Source organism: Arvicola amphibius, chromosome 7 (genome assembly GCF_903992535.2).
Source record: "Arvicola amphibius chromosome 7, mArvAmp1.2, whole genome shotgun sequence".
NCBI lineage: Eukaryota > Metazoa > Chordata > Mammalia > Rodentia > Cricetidae > Arvicola > Arvicola amphibius.
Genome location: NC_052053.1, coordinates 50,790,516 through 50,808,297, shown reverse-complemented (window position 1 = coordinate 50,808,297; position 17,782 = coordinate 50,790,516). Strand labels below are relative to the sequence as shown.

Genomic DNA, 17,782 nt, shown 5'->3' with positions numbered 1-17,782 from the left:
TCTTAGGGGTAGAGGCCAGATGTCTGGGTTCCTCTTCTTGTTGTTGTGGTTAAATAGCTGACAAAGTGAATTTAAGGAAGAGGTTTATTTTGACTCAGTTCAAGGGGAAGTCCATGAGGGCGGTGTAGGCAAAATGGTAGGAGCTAAAGATGGCTGGTCACATTGTGGCTATAGCCAGGAGGCAGAAAGCAATGAGTATTTGCCCTTAGCTCACAGCCTAGGGGATGGTGCTGCCCACAGTGGGTGGGTCTGATGTGGGATTTCCCTCTGTATGCTGTGAATACCATTGGTGAATAAAGAAATAGCCTTGGCCTGTTGATAGGGCAGAACTTAGGTAGGTGGGGAAAACTAAGCTAAATGCTGGGAGGAAGAAGGCAGAGTCAGAGAGAAATCATGTAGCCCCCCGCCCCCCAGACACTGGGAACTTTACCCAGTAAGCCACTGCCACATGGTGATACACAGATTAATGGAGATGGGTTACATTACTATGTAAGAGTTAGCCAATAATAAGCTAGGGCTAATGGGCCAAGCAGTGATTTAATTAATATTTTCTGTGTGATTATTTCAAGTCTGAGCTGCCAGGCAGCCCAGAAACAAACTACCGGCCTCCCTACACATGGGCCTTCCCATATCAGTTAAACTAGTCACAGGCATGCCCAGGGGCCAACCTAATCAAGATGATCCTACCAACATTATACGAGCACAGGGTCAAATCTCACCCCGGCACTGGTGTCTTGAACTAGAACATATGGTCATTTAGGTTTGGCCACTATTTACTTTATGACCTTAGAACATTCTTCCTTAGGGTTTAGTTTCTTTTCTTGTACAGTATAGGACAGTGCTTCAGAATTCAGATTATAGCCTTGTATTATTAGTTGGTTGACTGGCTGCTTAGCATTGTTCTTGAGCATGACATAAATCAGGCATGGTGGTGCTTGCCTATAATCCCAGCTTCTGGGAGGTGGCAACAGGAGACTGAGGGATTGATGGTCATCCTGAGCTACACACCAAGCTTAAGGCTAGCCTGAGCTACAAGAGCCCCATCAAAAAAATACATATATATCACATGTCAGGGGGTGGTATACACCTTTAATCCTAGCACCTAGGAGGCAGAAGCAGGTGTATTTCTGTAAATTCCAGACCAGTCAATGCTACATAGTGAGACCCTGTCTAAATAAATACAACATTTGTTTTAAAAATACTTGAGTTACTAGTTGGTCACTATTCAATGAAGTTTCTCTGAATCTCTGGGTCCTTGTTTGTCTTTTTTTAAAGATTTTTATTTATTTTTTTGTGCCTTGGTGTTTTGCCAGAATGTATGTTGGTGTGAAACTGCCTGATTCCCTAGAACTGGAGCTACAGACAGTTGTGAGCCACTATGTGGGTGCTGGGAATTGAACCCTGGTCCTCTGGAAGAACAACCAGTGCTCTTAACTCTGTGAGTTCGAGACCAGCCTGGTCTACAAGAGCTAGTCCCAGGACAGGCTCCAAAGCTCCAGAGAAACCCTGTCTCGAAAAACAAAAACAAAAACAAAAAATTAATTTGTCATTTGTGTATATACAAGTATGTTGTGTGTGTGTCTGTATACATGCTATAGCACTCATGTGGAGTCGGTTCCAGAGAACTGTTGTAAAAATTTTTGTTATATTTACTTAGTGTGTGGCACCAAGTGCCACTGTGTGTGTGTGTGTGTATGTGTGTGTGTGTGTGTGTGTGTGTGTGTGTAGGTCAGAGGGCAGCTTGTGGGAGTCTGTTCTCTCTTTGCACCAAATGGATTCTGGGGATCAAACTTAGATTGTCAGACTAGATGACAAGAGCCTTTACCCACTGAGCCATCTCAAGGGCTGCTCTTTTGTGATTTTTTTTTTGAAACTGGATCTATGTAGCTCCATCTGTCCTGGAACTCAGAGAGATCCACCTGCCTCTGCCTCCCAAGTGCTGGAATTAAAGGCCTGTGCCACTATGCCTAGCTTTGTGATATTTATTTATTGTTATTATTATTTTGGTTTTTCAAGACAGGGTTTCTCTGTGTAGCCCTGGCTGTCCTGGAACTTGCTCTGTAGAACAGGCTGACTTCAAATTCAGGGACTCTCCTGTCTCTCTCTTCCAAGTGCTGAGATTAAAGGTGTGTGCCACCACACCAGGCTCCTTTGTGATTTTTCTTTTTCTTTAAAAATTAAAAAATATTTATGTATGTATTGTATATGGGTGTTTCATATGCATGTATGCACACCAGAAAGGGGCATCAGACAACAGTCAAAGATAGTTGTGACCACCATGTGGGCGCTAGAAATTGAACTCAGGTCCTCCAGAAGAGCAGTCAGTGCTCTTAACCACTGAGCCATCTCTCTAGCCCCACCCTTTGAGATTTTTAAATTGGCTGGGTTCGTTAAGTTTTTCTTTGATGCCCATTGCATTTTGTTTTATTTTTCACTGTTAGGCATCAAACCTGAGGCCTTGCATATAACAAGCAAGTGTCGTACACTGAGATGGATCTCCCACTCTTTTTTTATATTTCAAAAGCAATCTTCATTGGGTGGTGGTGGCGCATGTTTTTAATCCCAGCATTCGGGAGGCAGAGGCAGGCAGATCTCTGTGAATTCGAGGCCAGCCTGGTCAATAAAAGCTAGTTCCAGGGCAGCTAGGGCTGTTAAACAGAGAAACCCTGTCTCAAAACAAACAAAAAAGGAAGGAAGGAAGGAAGGAAGGAAGGAAGGAAGGAAGGAAGGAAGGAAGGAAGGAAGGAAGGAAGGAAGGAAGGAAGGAAGAAAGGAAAAAGAAAAGAAGAGAAGAGAAAAGAAAAGAAGAAAATGTTGCTTGAAAGGTGCGTGGCACAGACCTTAGCGCTCGGTCAATGATGGGTAAATAGACACAGGGATAGTTTCGATATACCGTGAGCCTATGTTGTGGCCAGGAATGGGTTCAGCTAATAAGAATCTGCCCTCGGAGTTATTTCCGTTGGCAGGAGAAAATGGAAGGCTCCCAGAAAGCAGAAAGAGCATCACAGCCTGGCTTTCGGGAGATTCCCATGGCCTGGCTGCCAACGCAGAGCTGATGCAGGGGATTTTAGGACCCTGAGCCCCGGGAGCGCGCGTAAGGCGCAGGAGAGGACGCGCCTGGAGCCCATCCGCATCCTAGAGGGCGGGGCCTCACGCCCGGGCCGTGCTACGATTGGCGAGCGCCGGCGGGTGACGATGACGACTGACGCGAGGCCTCGCCCCCTCCGCCCCGCCCCTCCCGCGCGCCGTGGCCGCTAGGCAGCCTCGCTCTGGCCCGAGTCGCGCCCCCGCGCAGAGTCCGCGCGTCAGTCGGTCCCCAGTGCGGCTGCGGGGCGACAGGCTGCAGACAGCGGGGCGCGCGGCCCGGGGGAGGTGACGGTGTCGCGGGAGGAGCGTCGGAGCCCGGAGACTCGCACAACGCCATGGCCCCCATTGGTCTTAAGGCGGTGGTCGGAGAGAGTAAGTGGCATCGGGGTGCTGGCCGGTGGGACCCGTTATCCAGGCGTCGCCCTCCGAGGAGGGAAGCCCCTCTGGCTTCCTGCTGTCAGCAGGCTTCCCTGACTCACGCTTCTTCTCGATCCCCTCTTCACCCCGTCCTCCTCACCCTAGACGCCTCCTCAGTCTCTTTTCCTCCATCTCATTTTCATCCCGTCCCTCCTCCTCCACCTCACACACCTCGCCTTCATAAACATCCCGTTTTCCTTTTTATCTCCATCACACCATCTCTCCTTCATCCCATCCCGTCCCCTCTCTCTGTCTCTTCACCCCAGACCACGTCTCTCCCTCCCCCATCCGCACCTTTATCCCCTCCAGCCCGTTAGCCTCCTCTGCAGCATCACCCTTCTGCACCCAACTCTTCTCCACTCATTCCTTTTCTCCCGTCTCCCTTCCTTGCCTTCTGCATTTTCAGAGCTCCTGATTCCGCTCCCCCCCCCCCTTTTCCCCCGTCTCCAAACCCTCCCTCTTTCCCACCCTCCCTCGTGAATCGTGACGAACGAAGCCTGGCCTGTGTCCTCCTCCTTCCCTGCCTCCCTCTCGGGGGAGCAGGGCGCTGTCCCCGGCAGCAGAGACCCACCTGGGAGCTGCTGGGCGCACGCCGCCGGGGCTACTCCTGCCAGCTGGGGAGGGGACGCAGGGTTTTCCTGCGGCGCTGCTCCCACCGGGCTGGGGCCGCGGGGTTTTCTCCGCCTCCCCTCCGCGGGGCTGGACTTCAAGGGCGGGGTCTTAGCGGGGTCCGGAACCCTTCGAAATCCGGAGGGAGAAGGGGAGCTTCAGAGTGTCGCGGGAGGAGTGGCCCCGCCAGCGCCGCAGTCTGCAGTCTCGCTGCTTGCGCTGCTTGCGCTGCTTGCGGGACTCGGCCCCGGGCGTCGCTGCGGAAAAGATATAGTTGTTTATGGGTTTGCATGAAAGGCCCAGCAGACATTTTCCAGTTTATTTTTTATTTATTTTTATTGAACGGTGAGCGTCGACGTGAGAGTGGGTTGTGGGTATTTTAAAAACGGCTTTCTCAAATAAGATGGGTGACCTAGGTAGAAAAATAGTGCCTCTTCAATATTTTGGCACGTTTTTATAATGAAAACGTGTGAGGGTTGTGTGGCTTTCGCTATGTCTTTTTAGAGTAAGAGAAAATGAAAATGCCTTTTTCCTGTAGGAGAGGTGGAAATTTACAGTTTCCTTTTTCAGTGAGCCTCTCTTAGGATAGCTTGCCCCCCCCCCCTCAACAAATGCAGCATAACTGTTGAGCGGCGCCGCTGCCCTCCCTTATTTTTTGAGTGGTATATGGACAGCAGTCTTGGTGGAATCTAGCCGTGTACAGCGTTTTCTGCTTGGATATATCAGAAGAAATTGTTACAAAACAGAACCTAACGTGGATATTTTTTTTTAATGCTCACACTAGCACCGAAGGTTACTTGAACTGTTTGCTGAGGGGAATCAGTGTTTAAGGCTGGGAGGGTCCATAGGGATTTGCTAATGTCAACATCTTCATTTTCACCTATGGGAAAGATATTGAGGCTTGGAGCAGTTAAATGACTTGGTGAAATCATTGCTAATTAATTTTTTTTTAAAACCTGGTATCCATTTTCTTACAACTTAAGTAAAAAATAATTCCCTTGCTTTCTATGTACAGTGTCCTCTTAATACCTCCTTTTCAAGGGTTAGAGGTGTGGGGTGGAATGGCATGCCTCACTCCGTCCAGGTGTTATGTTTGAATACTAATTCAAAAATAAAATACTTATTATACAACACCCCCCCCCACACACACAAGACAGAGTCTCTGTAGTCCAAGCTACTGGCCAGAAGACACTGTGTAACCTCCACTGGCTTTAAATTTAATCCTCCTGCCTCGGCTTCACAAATGTTGAGATTATAGGTGTGTGTGACCCTGTTTATCTTTTTTGTTTGTTTGTTTGTTTGTTTGAGACAAGGTCTCATTTTGTAGCCCTGGCTAGCCGGGTACTTGCTACCCAGTGCGAGCTGGCTTTGAATTCATGGTAATCCTCCTGGTTCAGTCTACCAAAATGCTGGGAACACAGGCTTGCGCCACCATACCCAGCTCAGAGGTAGGGTCTTTGCATCCTTTTGCCAAGACCCCTGATTATGTAGGTGTCACCATAACCCCTTGCCTTGTCTCTTTTAGAAGTAAGCATCAAGATTTTAAAAAAAATCAGTATGCAATATGGCCAAAATTTCTTTTGAAACAAAATGAAACTGTGGTGTACAAAAATAAACGCAATTTTACAAAAAAAAACTTGTGAATGTGTGAACAGGCTTCTATTTCTGTGACAATTGAGTTAGGCGTGTGCTTTAGGAAAATGCATCTTGAATCCTATTTTAATGCTACCTCCTAATTTTTGGTGGGGTTTCTACTTCGACTTTTTTCTTTCAACAATAAGAGTGAAATAAAGATGCTTTTTTTTTCTTTTTAGCAGTCGCAAGAACAGAGACTAATGTAATGTAGCCCAGGTGAACCTGGGCAGCTGAGGATGAACTAAGTACTGATCCCCTTGCTTCAGCCTCTAGAGGGTTTCATTCTAAGCAATGTTGGGGATTGAACCCCAAGGCCTCTACCCTCTACTCTACATCTACACCTAAAGCTGCTCCCCCACCCCCTCGAGACAAGATTTCCCTGTGTAGCTTTGGAGCTTATCCTGGAACTCTGTAGACCAGGCTGGTTTCGAACTCAGAGATCCGCCTGCCTCTGCCTCCCAAGTGCTGGGATTAAAGGCGTCCACCGCCACCCAGATCAGAGGCATTTTCTTTTTGGTTTTTTCGAGACAGGGTTTCCCTGTAGTTTCTAGAGCCTATCCCAGAACTAGCTCTTGTAGACCAGGCTGGCCTCGAGCTCAGATCCGCCTGCCTCTGCCTCCAGAGGCATTTTCTTAATCGAGACCTCCTCTCTGATGGCTCCAGCTTGTGCCGCGTTGACAGAAGACTGGCCAGCAGCAGCACTGTCAGCTGTTCTTAAGTAAAAAAATGATCTTGCTTGTTTTTCTTTGTTTGTTTTGCTTGGGGGAAACCCACATTTGCTGAATGAACAATGTCATTTAGGATACGAATAAAAGGAAAGAAATGTAGCTGGGCGGTGGTAGCACAGGCCTTGATCTCTGTGAGTTGAAGACCAGCCTGGTCTACAGTGTGAGTTCCCAGACTGTTTCACAGAGAAATCCTGTCTCAAAAACAAAACAAGGGTGGAAGGAAGGAAGGAAGGAAGGGAAAAAGATCAAAGTAAACAAATGTAGTTTGAACCCTGCCTTCCCCTGTAGTCTGCCCCAGTCTAAGGCAGAGTCTTGCACTTGTGTTGTGCCAGTCCCAGTGCCCTCCTAGTCCCTTCAGAGTTGAACATCTTTGGATAGCCCACAGCTGTAGGCGGAAGAGGATATGGGTCAACTTGGCAACTTATTCTACATACGTTTGTTTAGAGCTGGCTAGGAGCTACAGGCGTTTCAAGCTGGAAACTGAATAAGACATGGGTCTGTGCCAAGCGAGCATGGTGGCACACGCCTCTAGTTCCCATACTTGGGAGACAGAGACAGGCAGATCTCTGCAAGTTTCAGGCCAGCCAGGGCTACATAGCGAGACTCTGTCTCACAAACAAAACAACAAAACCACAGCCAAATAGTTATACGGTTATGACAGACAGCCCTCCAGGAAGCTTTCTGTTACTTCCCCAGCACACTTCAGGATGCACTCATTGTATTGCACTTGGGTATGCCGGTCTTGCCCAACCAGTCTGTAAGTTGCTTCAGGGGAGAGTATTGTTTTTATGTCTGTCCTCAGTGCATGATTTGGGGCTGGCACCCAGTTAATGCAGCACCAATAACTATTAAGAAAGAAAACAGATTTAGTAGCTAGAATTGTGGGGAAAATTCAGACCCTGTGCCTGCTGGAATTATGGGTTCTTGTGCCCGTGTGCCAGCTTTTTACTGGGGATAAGCTCAGGGCCTTCTGCTTGCCCAGCAAGGGTTTACTAGCTGAGCCATCTCCCGAATCTATAGGGCCATTTATTTACTTACTTACTTACTTTCTTACCTGTCTTTCTATTTATTTATTTATATTTGTTTGTTTGTTTCAGGACTTTAGAAATACATTTATTTACTTGTTTGGGGGCAAGTGTGCCGTAGAGGCTTGTAGAGGTCAGAGGGCTTTCAGGAATCATTCCTTTCTTTCACCATGTGAGTCCCGGGGATCAGACCCAGGTCAGGGTTGGCTGCAAATACCCTTATCCACTGAGCCATCTTACTAACCCAGGGCTATGGTTTTCAGTTTTTTAAAAAATAATTTATTTATGTTTATTTCATATGCATTCATATTTTGCCTGCTTGTTTGTCTTTGTGAAGATGTCGGATCCCCTGGAACTAGAGTTACAGACAGTTAGGAGTTGCCATGTTGTTGCTAGGAATTGAACCCTGGTCCTCTGGAAGAGAAGCCAGTGCTCTCAACCTCTGAGGGATCTCCCCAGCCCCCTTTAACTTTTTTTTTAAGATTTATTTTTGTGTGCCTGAGTGTATAGGTGCCTGTGGAATCCTGAGAGGGTGTCAGATCCCCTGGAGCTGAATTACAGCTGGTTGTGAGTCACCAAATGTGGACGCTGGGAATCAAAAGCAGGTTCTCCAGAAGATCCTGTCTCCATAAACAGACAAACAAACAAACAAAAATTCCAGCAGGAGAATCTCTGTAAGTTCAAGGCCAGCCTCGTCTACAAAGTAAGTTCCAGGTTCCAGGATAACCAAGCTGCTACACAGAAAAACCCTATCATCAAAAAATAATAATAATAATAATAATAACAAAAAAGAACAACAACAAAATAACTCCCAGCACATTATAAATTTCTCGTGCTGTTCCCTGTGGACAGTTTCCTCTCCCACTCTCAGTTCCTGGCAACCACTGAATTTTTTCCATTACCTTTGGTTTTGCTCCTTCTGGAATACATGTCAATGGGCTATAACATGGAGCTCTTTTTCTTTTGTCTTGTTTTTTTAAGACAGGGTTTTTCTGTGTAGCCCTGGCTGTCCTGGAACTTACTATATAGACCAGGATGGCCTTGAACTCACAGAAATCCTCCTGCCTGTGTGGGTACTGAAGGTGTGTGCCACCTCGCCCAGCTTTTAAAATGTGATTTCTGGGACTGGATGGCTCAGTGGGTAAACTGCCTGTGGTGCAAGCGTGAGGACCTGAGTTCAGATCCCAGCACCCGGGTAAAAGTGCCAGGCGTGGTCATGTGCGTCTGTAACCCTAGCTCAAAGGGAGTGGGTAGAGGAGACACTTGGATCCGTGGGCCGCACTGGCCAGGCAGTCTACAAATCTGAGCTGTAGGTACAGAGACTGTTCCACAAGTTAAGGGGGATAGGAATAGCAGGACACACCAATGTTGGCCTCTGGGCTCCAGTTGTTCATACAAACATGTACTTTCACACACAGCTGTACATACACAAACACGCATACACAACATACATACATTTTTTTTTTTTTTTTGGTTTTTTGAGACAGGGTTTCTCTGCAGCTTTTTTAGAGCCTGTCCTGGAACTAGCTCTTGTAGACCAGGCTGGCCTCGAACTCACAGATATCCGCCTGCCTCTGCCTCCCGAGTGCTGGGATTAAAGGCGTGCGCCACCACCGCCTGGTCCATATATACATTTTTAAAAACTTTCTTTCACCCAGTGTGGTAGTAGTACATGCTGGCAATCTCAACACTAGGGTACAGAGGCAGGAGGATTGCAGCAAGTTCTAGGCTACACTAAACTGCATGAAAAGTTCAAGGCAAGCCAGGGCCACGTGAGACCCTGTCGCAACTTTCCCTGTAGTAACTTCCCTGTCTTCCCTAGGTGACTTCCTTCACATAGTGTATTGCCTTTACCGCTGTGTTGTGTGTATTTGGTGTTTGGCTTTTCATCACCGACTACTGCTCTATCACATGGATGTCCTCCATCCTCCAGATCAAGGACCTTTGAGTTATTTCCAGTTAGGCGATCGCTCACAAATTTTTAAAAAATTATCGCACTTATTTATTTTACTTTGTGTGTGTATGTGTGTAAATGCATACCATGGCACAGTTGGCTCTCTACCTCCACCATGTGGGTCCTGGGAACTTAGGGTCATCTGGCACCTTTAACACTGAGCCGTTTCACTGACATATACCCATAGATGTTTGTGTGAACGTATCGTATGATTACCTACATGCCTAGGGTTAGGATTGATGGATTGTATGATATCGTATGACTACCTACATGCCTAGGGTTAGGATTGATGGATTGTATGATATTGTGTGACTACCTATGGGCATAGCAGGCAAAGGTGCTTGTCCCACACCTGACAACCCCAGTTCAATCCCCAACTCTTCCACCACGTCTTGCCAGCCCTCAGATTTTAACTTTCTGAAGAGCCTCCAAAGCCATTGTACCGCCTCACCAGCTCCCCTTTCCTCAAGTGTCTGAGGCTAAAGTTCTACAAATCCCCTGCCAAGGTTTGCTCCCCTCCTCCCCTGCCCCTCCACCTCCCTCCTTCCGTTCTCTGATAGGCTCTTTCTATTTGTTCCAGGCTAAACTCAATTCTTAGGCTCAACTGTTCCTTCTCCCTCCTTTGAATATTTTTTAAAATAAAAAAATAACTTTCTTGATATAATAGTTATGATTTCATGTCTTTTGAGACATTTATTTAAAATGTAAAAAGTATATATTTTATTATTATTATTATTATTATTATTATTTTGGTTTTTCAACACAGGGTTTTTCTATGTAGCCCTGGCTGTCCTGGAACTCACTTTGTAGATTAGGCTGGCCTCAAACTCACAGAGATCTGCCTGCCTCTGCCTCCCAAGTGCCAGGATTAAAAGTGTGTGCCATCATTGCCTGACTGTAAAATATATTTGGGGATGATCTCATTGTGTCTTCGTTCCCAGTTTATTTCATTTATTATCATTTACTTTTTAACATTGAGACGGTGTCACCCTGTGTGGCTCACAGCTGTTTCCCTGCCTCAGCCTCTCTACCAGCTGGGTTTACAGGTGTGTGCCACCACATCCAGCTATGCCTAACTTCGTGGTGCTTATTTCTGGATATCATCCTTTTTTGCTTGAACTGGTTGTCATCTTAAATGATGTGATTTATAGTTTAAGTTGGGGCAGAATTTCCCAGAGCAATGGTTTAGGGGCAGACAGCTTCCCTATGTCTCCATCAGTTGTGAGAGGGCTGTCGTCTGTTTGTCTGCAGTATATTGACTATCTTTTGTTTTTATTGTATTGGCTGTCCATTGAATAGCTTTCCTGCTTGCCTTTGAGACACACAGGTGTTTGGTAGCTAATGAGGTATTTTTTCTTTAGCTAAGCGGTCAGGCTCAATTTTATAGTTACCTGTGACAGTTCAGCAGCCCTGGTGGTCCCGAGCTTGCCCTTGGAGACCTGTTTTCAGGAGGACCCAGCTCTCCTAAGGGAGTTTGGCCAGAGGTAAAGCCCTGTGAAATGCCGCTAACTCCAGGATGGATCTTTATGGTAAGCATCCTTAATATGCTTCCTCTGAGTATTTGAAGTTATTAAGAGCAAGGGTCCACACCCTTCCCCTGACAATCAGTCAGCCTCTCAGCAGCCCAGCTGCTTTGAACAGTTCGCAGAAACTTGAGGAAAGTCTACCTCAGGAGGCGTTGCTTAGGCACAGCCTCTCCAAACAACTTACAAGGAAGAGCAGGAAATGGGTGCTGCTGTGAGGAGCCTCTGTGACCTCCACACGACCCTTGGTGAGCTATTCTCAGTTAGGGTTGGAGGGGATGTCTCTCTCCTGCTAGTAAGCAGAATGCTGATGAGCGATGTCCAGACAGGTTTGTAATTGGAACCCTGAGCCGTATCCAAACGAGGCTGCGAACGGTAGAAGCTTCATGAAGCTTCATGCCCACCTTCCGGCTGCAAGCAAAGCCTTTGTTTTCTGGTCAGTATGTATACAGCATGGCCTCTCTCTGTTTTCAGGTCAGTCCAGGAAACTGCTTTCCTGTGACCCAACCCTGGATTGTAATGTTAGGCCCAGAAAGGCCTCCTCCCAGCAGTCTGTGTTTATGGTCTGTCTTCTGGTTAGCCTTGACTTTGATGGTTAGCCAGCCACGGCCTCAAACTCCTAATCCTCCTGCCTCCAGCCCCTACCGGGATTACAGGTGTGCACCTCCCTGCCGGGCCCCACTTGTGGTCATTATCATGGACTGGGCTGGTGACAGGTGAGAGCCTGGGCTCTTAGCCAGAGCAATGGAAGCAGCAGCAGCAGCAGCAGGAGCAGCAGCAGCAGCAGCAGCAAGAAAGTAGTCGAGGTCCAGAGAGCAGCAAAGACCAGAAACTTGGGAGCTGAGATGAGATAGAGCTGCAGAAGTGTGTGTTTGTGTGTGTGTGTGTGTGTGTGTGTGTGTGTGTGTGTGTGTGTGTGTGTGGGGGGGGTGATCAGAGAGCTGAGGTTGTGGAAGGGGAGAGCCTGGGGAGAGCCAAGGCCATAAGTCCTGGTTGCTGGATGCGTTCAGAGAGCATCAGTGGTTTGAGCTGAGGGTTCCAGCACCTGCAGTGAGCTCTGCAGCTGTAACTCCTGCTGCAGGGCTGCTAGCACTCAAAGCCTAGTGTTGGAGGAGGGCTGCTTGTTGGTTCCCGGCAACTTAGCCCCGAAATAATCACACAGAAACTGTATTAATTAAATTACTGCTTGGCCCCTTAGCTCTAGCTTCTTATTGGCAAACTCTTATATCTTAATTTAACCCATTTCTATTCATCTGTGTATCACCACGAGGTCATGGCCTGCCAGCAAAGTTTCAGCATGTCTGTCTCCAGTGGCGGCTCCATGGCTTCTCCTCACTCCACCTCCTTTCTCCCAGCATTTCATTTAGTTCCCGCCCCCCCAGCTCTGCTCTTCCCTGCCATAGGCTCAAATCAGTTCTTTATTCATTAACCAATGAAAACAACACAGAGGCAGAAGGACCTCCCACACCAGCCCAGGGCAATAAGCCTCTTACCTGAGCACCTAAGAGATGTCCATCTCCAGCCAGGAGCCAGCCATAGACCTCCGACTTGGAAGGGCTAGAGCTTACTCTAACCTGAGCAATGAGAGCTGTAAGTTCCTAGCATTTGACACCTGCAGTTCTGAACCTCCAGTTCTCAGGCTCCGAGCTATCAGCCCTAGGTCTAAAGCTCAGTTTATAAGCCACTGGCACTCAGGGGCTCAGGACACCAGCACCACACCAAGGAGTATGCTCTTTTCTAGTCATGAGCTCATCGAGTAGCGTGGTGGACTCCTCCTCAGCCACCGTGACAGGTCATAGCACTGGCCATCACTATACAGAACTGGATCCATCTGGTATTGCAGAGGAATAATTCCCCAGTTTGTCATTTGCTGTCACATGCATGCTGTGACACAAGAGCCTACCCACATAGGTAAGTTCAAACACAAGCTGCGCTGCTTAAAGTGGTGGCCTTTAACCCCAGTTTTCAGGAGACAGATCTCTGAGTTTGAGGCCAGCCTGGTCTATACAACAAGTTCCAGGGCAGCCAGGGCTACATAGAGAAAGCCTGTCTCAAAGAAACAAAAATAAATAAATAACCAAAAAAGAAAACCAAAACACCAATCAACAGTAAGAACAAACCCCCAACAGAGCCTAGTTGTGAAGGTACAGGCTCGATTGGTCTCCAGAAGCCAGTCTTTCTATGGTGGCCTGTGGAGATGTCAGAAAACTTAAGGACACACCTGGATTTCATTCAGCGTCCTCCAAGCAGCCTGGAACCCAGTGCTTTGTTTGCTAATCATCATATAGACAGAATATTGGTGCTGGAAGCTGTGTGGCAAGGTGGTAGATTAGTAACCTGGTCCTCCTGCCTTGGCCTTCACCATGCTGGGGTTCTAGGCCTGTACCTCCAAGCCCAGGGAAACCCGGTTCTCGTGGGGTCCAGGGCGGTGGTGGCATCACAGCAGTGACCTTGTCTCACTGGGACTCTGGATAATGTTGGGACCCAAGGGAAGCAGGTGAGGTCAGGGAGACCTGTGAAAGGAGAAGTTAGCCATGCAGAAGGTGGTATTAGTGGGCCCAAGTAAGGCAAGCACCGGAAGAGCTGAGGTTGGCAAGAAAGAGGGACCCAGTATAGCTGGGCTGGGGACGGGGAGACACAGAGAAGCTGGAGGGAGGCTGGACTTCCTTAGCCTTCTGGGAGATGAAGGGCAAGAGAAACAGCAGATTGTAGAGAACGTTAGCTTCCCTAGACACCTGTGTACCGTCGCAAGAATGTGCTGAGAGCTAGTGGGCAGAGGCATCAAAGGGAGAAGTCATGATGGAGGTGCAGGCTGGGGGCCATTAGATGACCTAAATAATTGGGGACAGTCAGATGAGAGGGTGGGAAAGTGGAGGAAGGAGACACTGACATTGACAGCTAGGCCCCGCCAGAACAGCCAGCAGGGAGGCTCGTCTGTGGGGCAGTGTCTGAGTCTTTTCACTCACAGGCCCTTGAGCTTAATTCTCAGTGACCTGGAGCCAGCGACAGCTCTTCAGCTCAGGGACAAGCTCCACTCTCCAGAGAGGAGGCTTTGTAGCAGGTCACTAGAGGGCTGTTTACCTCCTGGTGCTTCTCTTGTATTAGGATCAGTAGCTGTCTGTGCTGACTTCATTGCTCATGGTTGCTTGGAGGAGGAAGTGTGGATGTTTCAGTGTCAGGAAGGACAGGTTTTGTGCTAGGTGAACATGGTATCAGGCCATGGGGTCCTGGCTCTGGGAGGCATCCAGAAAGCCCCAGACTGGCCCCTCACCCAGAGTAGGGGCTCAGATTGTTCTGTCTATTGCGTGGATTGCCTTACCAGGCCTTTCCCTTCTTTGTGTCTTGGGGGACAGGCAGCACTATACTCGTGTTTCATGCCAGTGGACTCACAAGGACAAGCAGGAGCCGGGACAAGGATTGCGGCAGTGGGGCAGAAAGGCAGCTTACGCTGAGCTGAGATGCAGCATCTGTCGGATTTTCTACTGGTTCTAATCCAGTCGCACAATCCCCTGGTCTCACTGTAATGGCAGGAGGAACGGAGCTGCTTCTACCTGGCAGCCCAAAGAGAGGGAAGAACTTAAAGGTGTTGGTTTTCAGGAGCAGCGAGTAACCAAGCCCTGCAATGTCTTCTGAGGCTGACTTTTAGTCTTTAGCATAGCCAGGATGGCATCCAGAGACACACTCTTCTTTTTGGGAGAAAAATGAAGCATGGGAACTGAGCAAAGGGTTGCTCTGATTTGGCTGCATTTCACACTGTGGTCTTTAACCAATAAGCTTGTTTGCCCTCAACAGATAAGAGTGCTGGCCCCCAAACCAGAGTTCTGTGTGAACACAACAGGCACATGTGCACAATAAAGAAAATACCCCACCTGCAGACTCACCTTGTTTGGCATAGAGGCTGGACTTTAAGATGAAGCAGTCATGCCTCCATGAGTTTACCACTTAGCTTACCCTTGGACACTGGTTAGTTATTGGTTGGTTGGTTTTTCAAGACAGGGTTTCTCTGTGAAACAGAGAACTCAACTTTGTAGACCAGGTTGACCTCAAACTCACAGAGGTCCACCTGCTTCCACCTTCCCCGGTGCTGGGATTAAAGGTGTGCGCTGCCGCTGCCGCCACCACCACTGGGTCCTTTAGACATTGTTAGGGTGGGTTACCTGCTGGGAAAGCATCTTCATTAGCACCTCCCCTTTCTGTGGAGCTTCCGTTCTTTGGCTGTCCCACCTCATGGTGCGCAGACTGCCTTTTCTTTCCAATTATCTACCTGGCTTTCACTGTGTCTTCTAGGTTTCCTCAAATTTATCATTCTGTATGGTTTTTTTTTTTTTTTTTTTGCTTAAGTTTCTGTTTCCGCTGTTGTATTCTATCAGAATTCCAAATAACTTTTTTATACAAAAACAATCAACATGTATTTATTTAACATATATTGTAAGGGCTCAAGCAGACTTAATTTAAAAAGCAAATAAAGCCAGGTGGTGGTGGTGCACACCTTTAATCCCAGCACTCAGGAGGCAGAGGCAAGCGAATCTCTGTGAATTTGAGGCCAGCCTGGTCTACAGAGTGAGTTCCAGGACAGGCTCCAAAGCTACAGAGAAACCCTGTCTCGAACCGCCCCCCCCCCAAAAAAAAGCAAATAAAAATAACACCACAGCTTGGAAATCAAGGAAAGGACAGACCATCTAAGGAAAAAGACAACACAAAGAGAAGCTGGACATCTTGTGTCAGGCTCTTGACTGGAGACCTGCTTTGAATAGGTTTCTTGCAGGCACTTCTTAAACACTGGCGTTTTTTTTTTTTTTCCCAGAGCTCAGCAGCGTGTGTGTTCAAAGGGCTATTGATGCTGGGTTCTCCTAGCAGCTCTGGATAGAGAGTAAGATGGTTCTGACATCATATAGTGAGGACCACTTACTTATCCTTGAGGATGTCCAGGCAGATGCTGCTCTGGGTGTCTACACTGGGGTGGTAGCAGGGTGTGAGGAACCTCACGGCTGGTGCATTGTAAGGGTAGCCCACTGGGGAACTCTAGTGAGAGTTTATACCTCAGGTCTTCATATACTGTGCTGGCTGCTCCATGAATTGGTCCCTATCTATTTGAACAGGTTGTCTGATTCAGGGAAGGTGGAAATCCCTTTGTCACCAGACATCATGAGGGTCATCAGCTATTGGTATAGCCTCTTGCCCACGTGGCCCTGGGCAGCACCCTCGCTGGACTTGGCTCCCTTGCTAATGGCGGGCCACACTGGCAGCCCCAAGTAAATTCTGTATGACTCCCAAGTCTTGTTTCATGGATGCAGTAATTTTCAGGTCTTTCTCTTTGCGTGCGCGTGCATGTGTATACACACACACACACACACACACACACACGCGTACACACACGCACACGCACATACACGTCTAGTCTCAGTTCCCTCCATGCTTTACTTTTCAGTTTTGTGATAGTTTTGTTTGTTTTGTTTGTTTTGGTGTCTGTTTTCCATGCAGGAAGTTTTCCTCAGATGTGCAGCAAGCTGTATTGTTTGCTTGTTATTCAGGGTGAGAGACGCAGACAGCAGTTGGGAGCTTTGAGCCTGTGGGTAGCTGGATTGGATGTGTTGTTGAGGGACCCCAAAGTCAGTGAAGTCCCCAAGAAGCCCCTTGCTTAAGAGATCACAGTCTAGTTACTGGAACTCTAGGAACTGAGTAGGTGAAGAAGGAAGGCGGAGGAAGGGGATTCTTCCTCTTCTTCTTCTTTCTTCCTTTTTTTTTCTATTGAGACAGAGTTTCTCTGTCTAACAGCCTTTGCTGTCCTGGAACTCGCTCTGTAGATGAGGCTGGCCTCGAACTCTGCCTCCTAAATGCTGGGGTTAAAGGCATGTGCCTCCATGCTGTGTATGCAGATCATACGTTCGTCCCTTTCTGATTTGAGCCCCATATTCACACTGTGTCTTGGGTCCTCCAGGCCAAGAGAAAGCACCCCGTTCTGCCGTGTTGAGAGGTACACGATTACCCATCATGGACAGTGGTGAAAGGTGCCTAGTAGGTAACCAGTTCTCACACACAGTCTGCCCACAAACCTCATGTCCCCTCAGGTACAGAGTGCTGCCAGCTCCTGATGCCTCTGAGATCCTATGTTCAGTTTACTAGTCTACCGTCTTCATTGCTGAGTCAGGGCTCTCTCGGATGATCTTAGCTTTCATGGATGCAAAGTCAGCTAGTGTGTCTGCTGTAGAAAATTGGACCACAGATTCAGTGTAAAATGAGACATCTCTTAGGAGAACTGCCATCTATAAAGGAACGAGGAAGGGGCCATCAGACAGATGTTGCGTCCACCATACCCTGGCCCCCTAACAGCAAGTGCAGGCTCTTTGGCCACTATTTTTTTTCTTTCTCTATGATAAGCAGTCATAAATCTCGGCATTTTAGGGCTGATTATGTAGGCAGCAAGCAAGAGTTTGACTACAGGTTAAAAACAAATATTTGGGCCCAGTGTGGTGGCACACATCTTTAATCCCTGGCACTTGGGAGGCAGAGGCAGATGGAGCTCTGTGAGTTTGAAGTCAGCCTGGTCTACATAAGCAGTTCCAGGACAGCCAGGGTTATATAGTGAGACTCTGCCTCAAAAATAAATAAATAAATTACTTACTTTTTAAAAAATCAACAAGTATTTGAGATAGCCCAAATTCAGGCATCTCATAATGAGCCAGCTTTCCAAGCTCCAAGACACATTATCAACAAAGCATTCTTAGACATAGAGTCTCAGCACAGTCACACAGTGTGGAGACTTCCACAGGCACCCTCTGCCACCTTCCCACTGCTCAGTTGAGT

At 47.8% G+C, this 17,782-nt stretch overlaps 1 protein-coding gene and 1 pseudogene across 2 annotated transcripts in view; one reads left to right on the top strand and one right to left on the bottom strand.

The window, feature by feature from the left end:
- The first annotated feature begins 3,280 nt into the window (after positions 1–3,280).
- Positions 3,281–17,782, top strand: part of Stxbp1 (syntaxin binding protein 1) — a 63,706-nt gene continuing 49,204 nt past the window's right edge. For both annotated transcript variants that reach the window (XM_038337693.1, XM_038337694.1), the window contains exon 1: positions 3,281–3,459. In XM_038337693.1, coding sequence (XP_038193621.1) covers positions 3,423–3,459 — 37 coding nt within the window. In that variant the 5' untranslated portion in view covers positions 3,281–3,422. The remainder of the gene's footprint in view (positions 3,460–17,782) is intronic.
- LOC119818746 lies at positions 14,572–16,203 on the bottom strand (annotated as a pseudogene).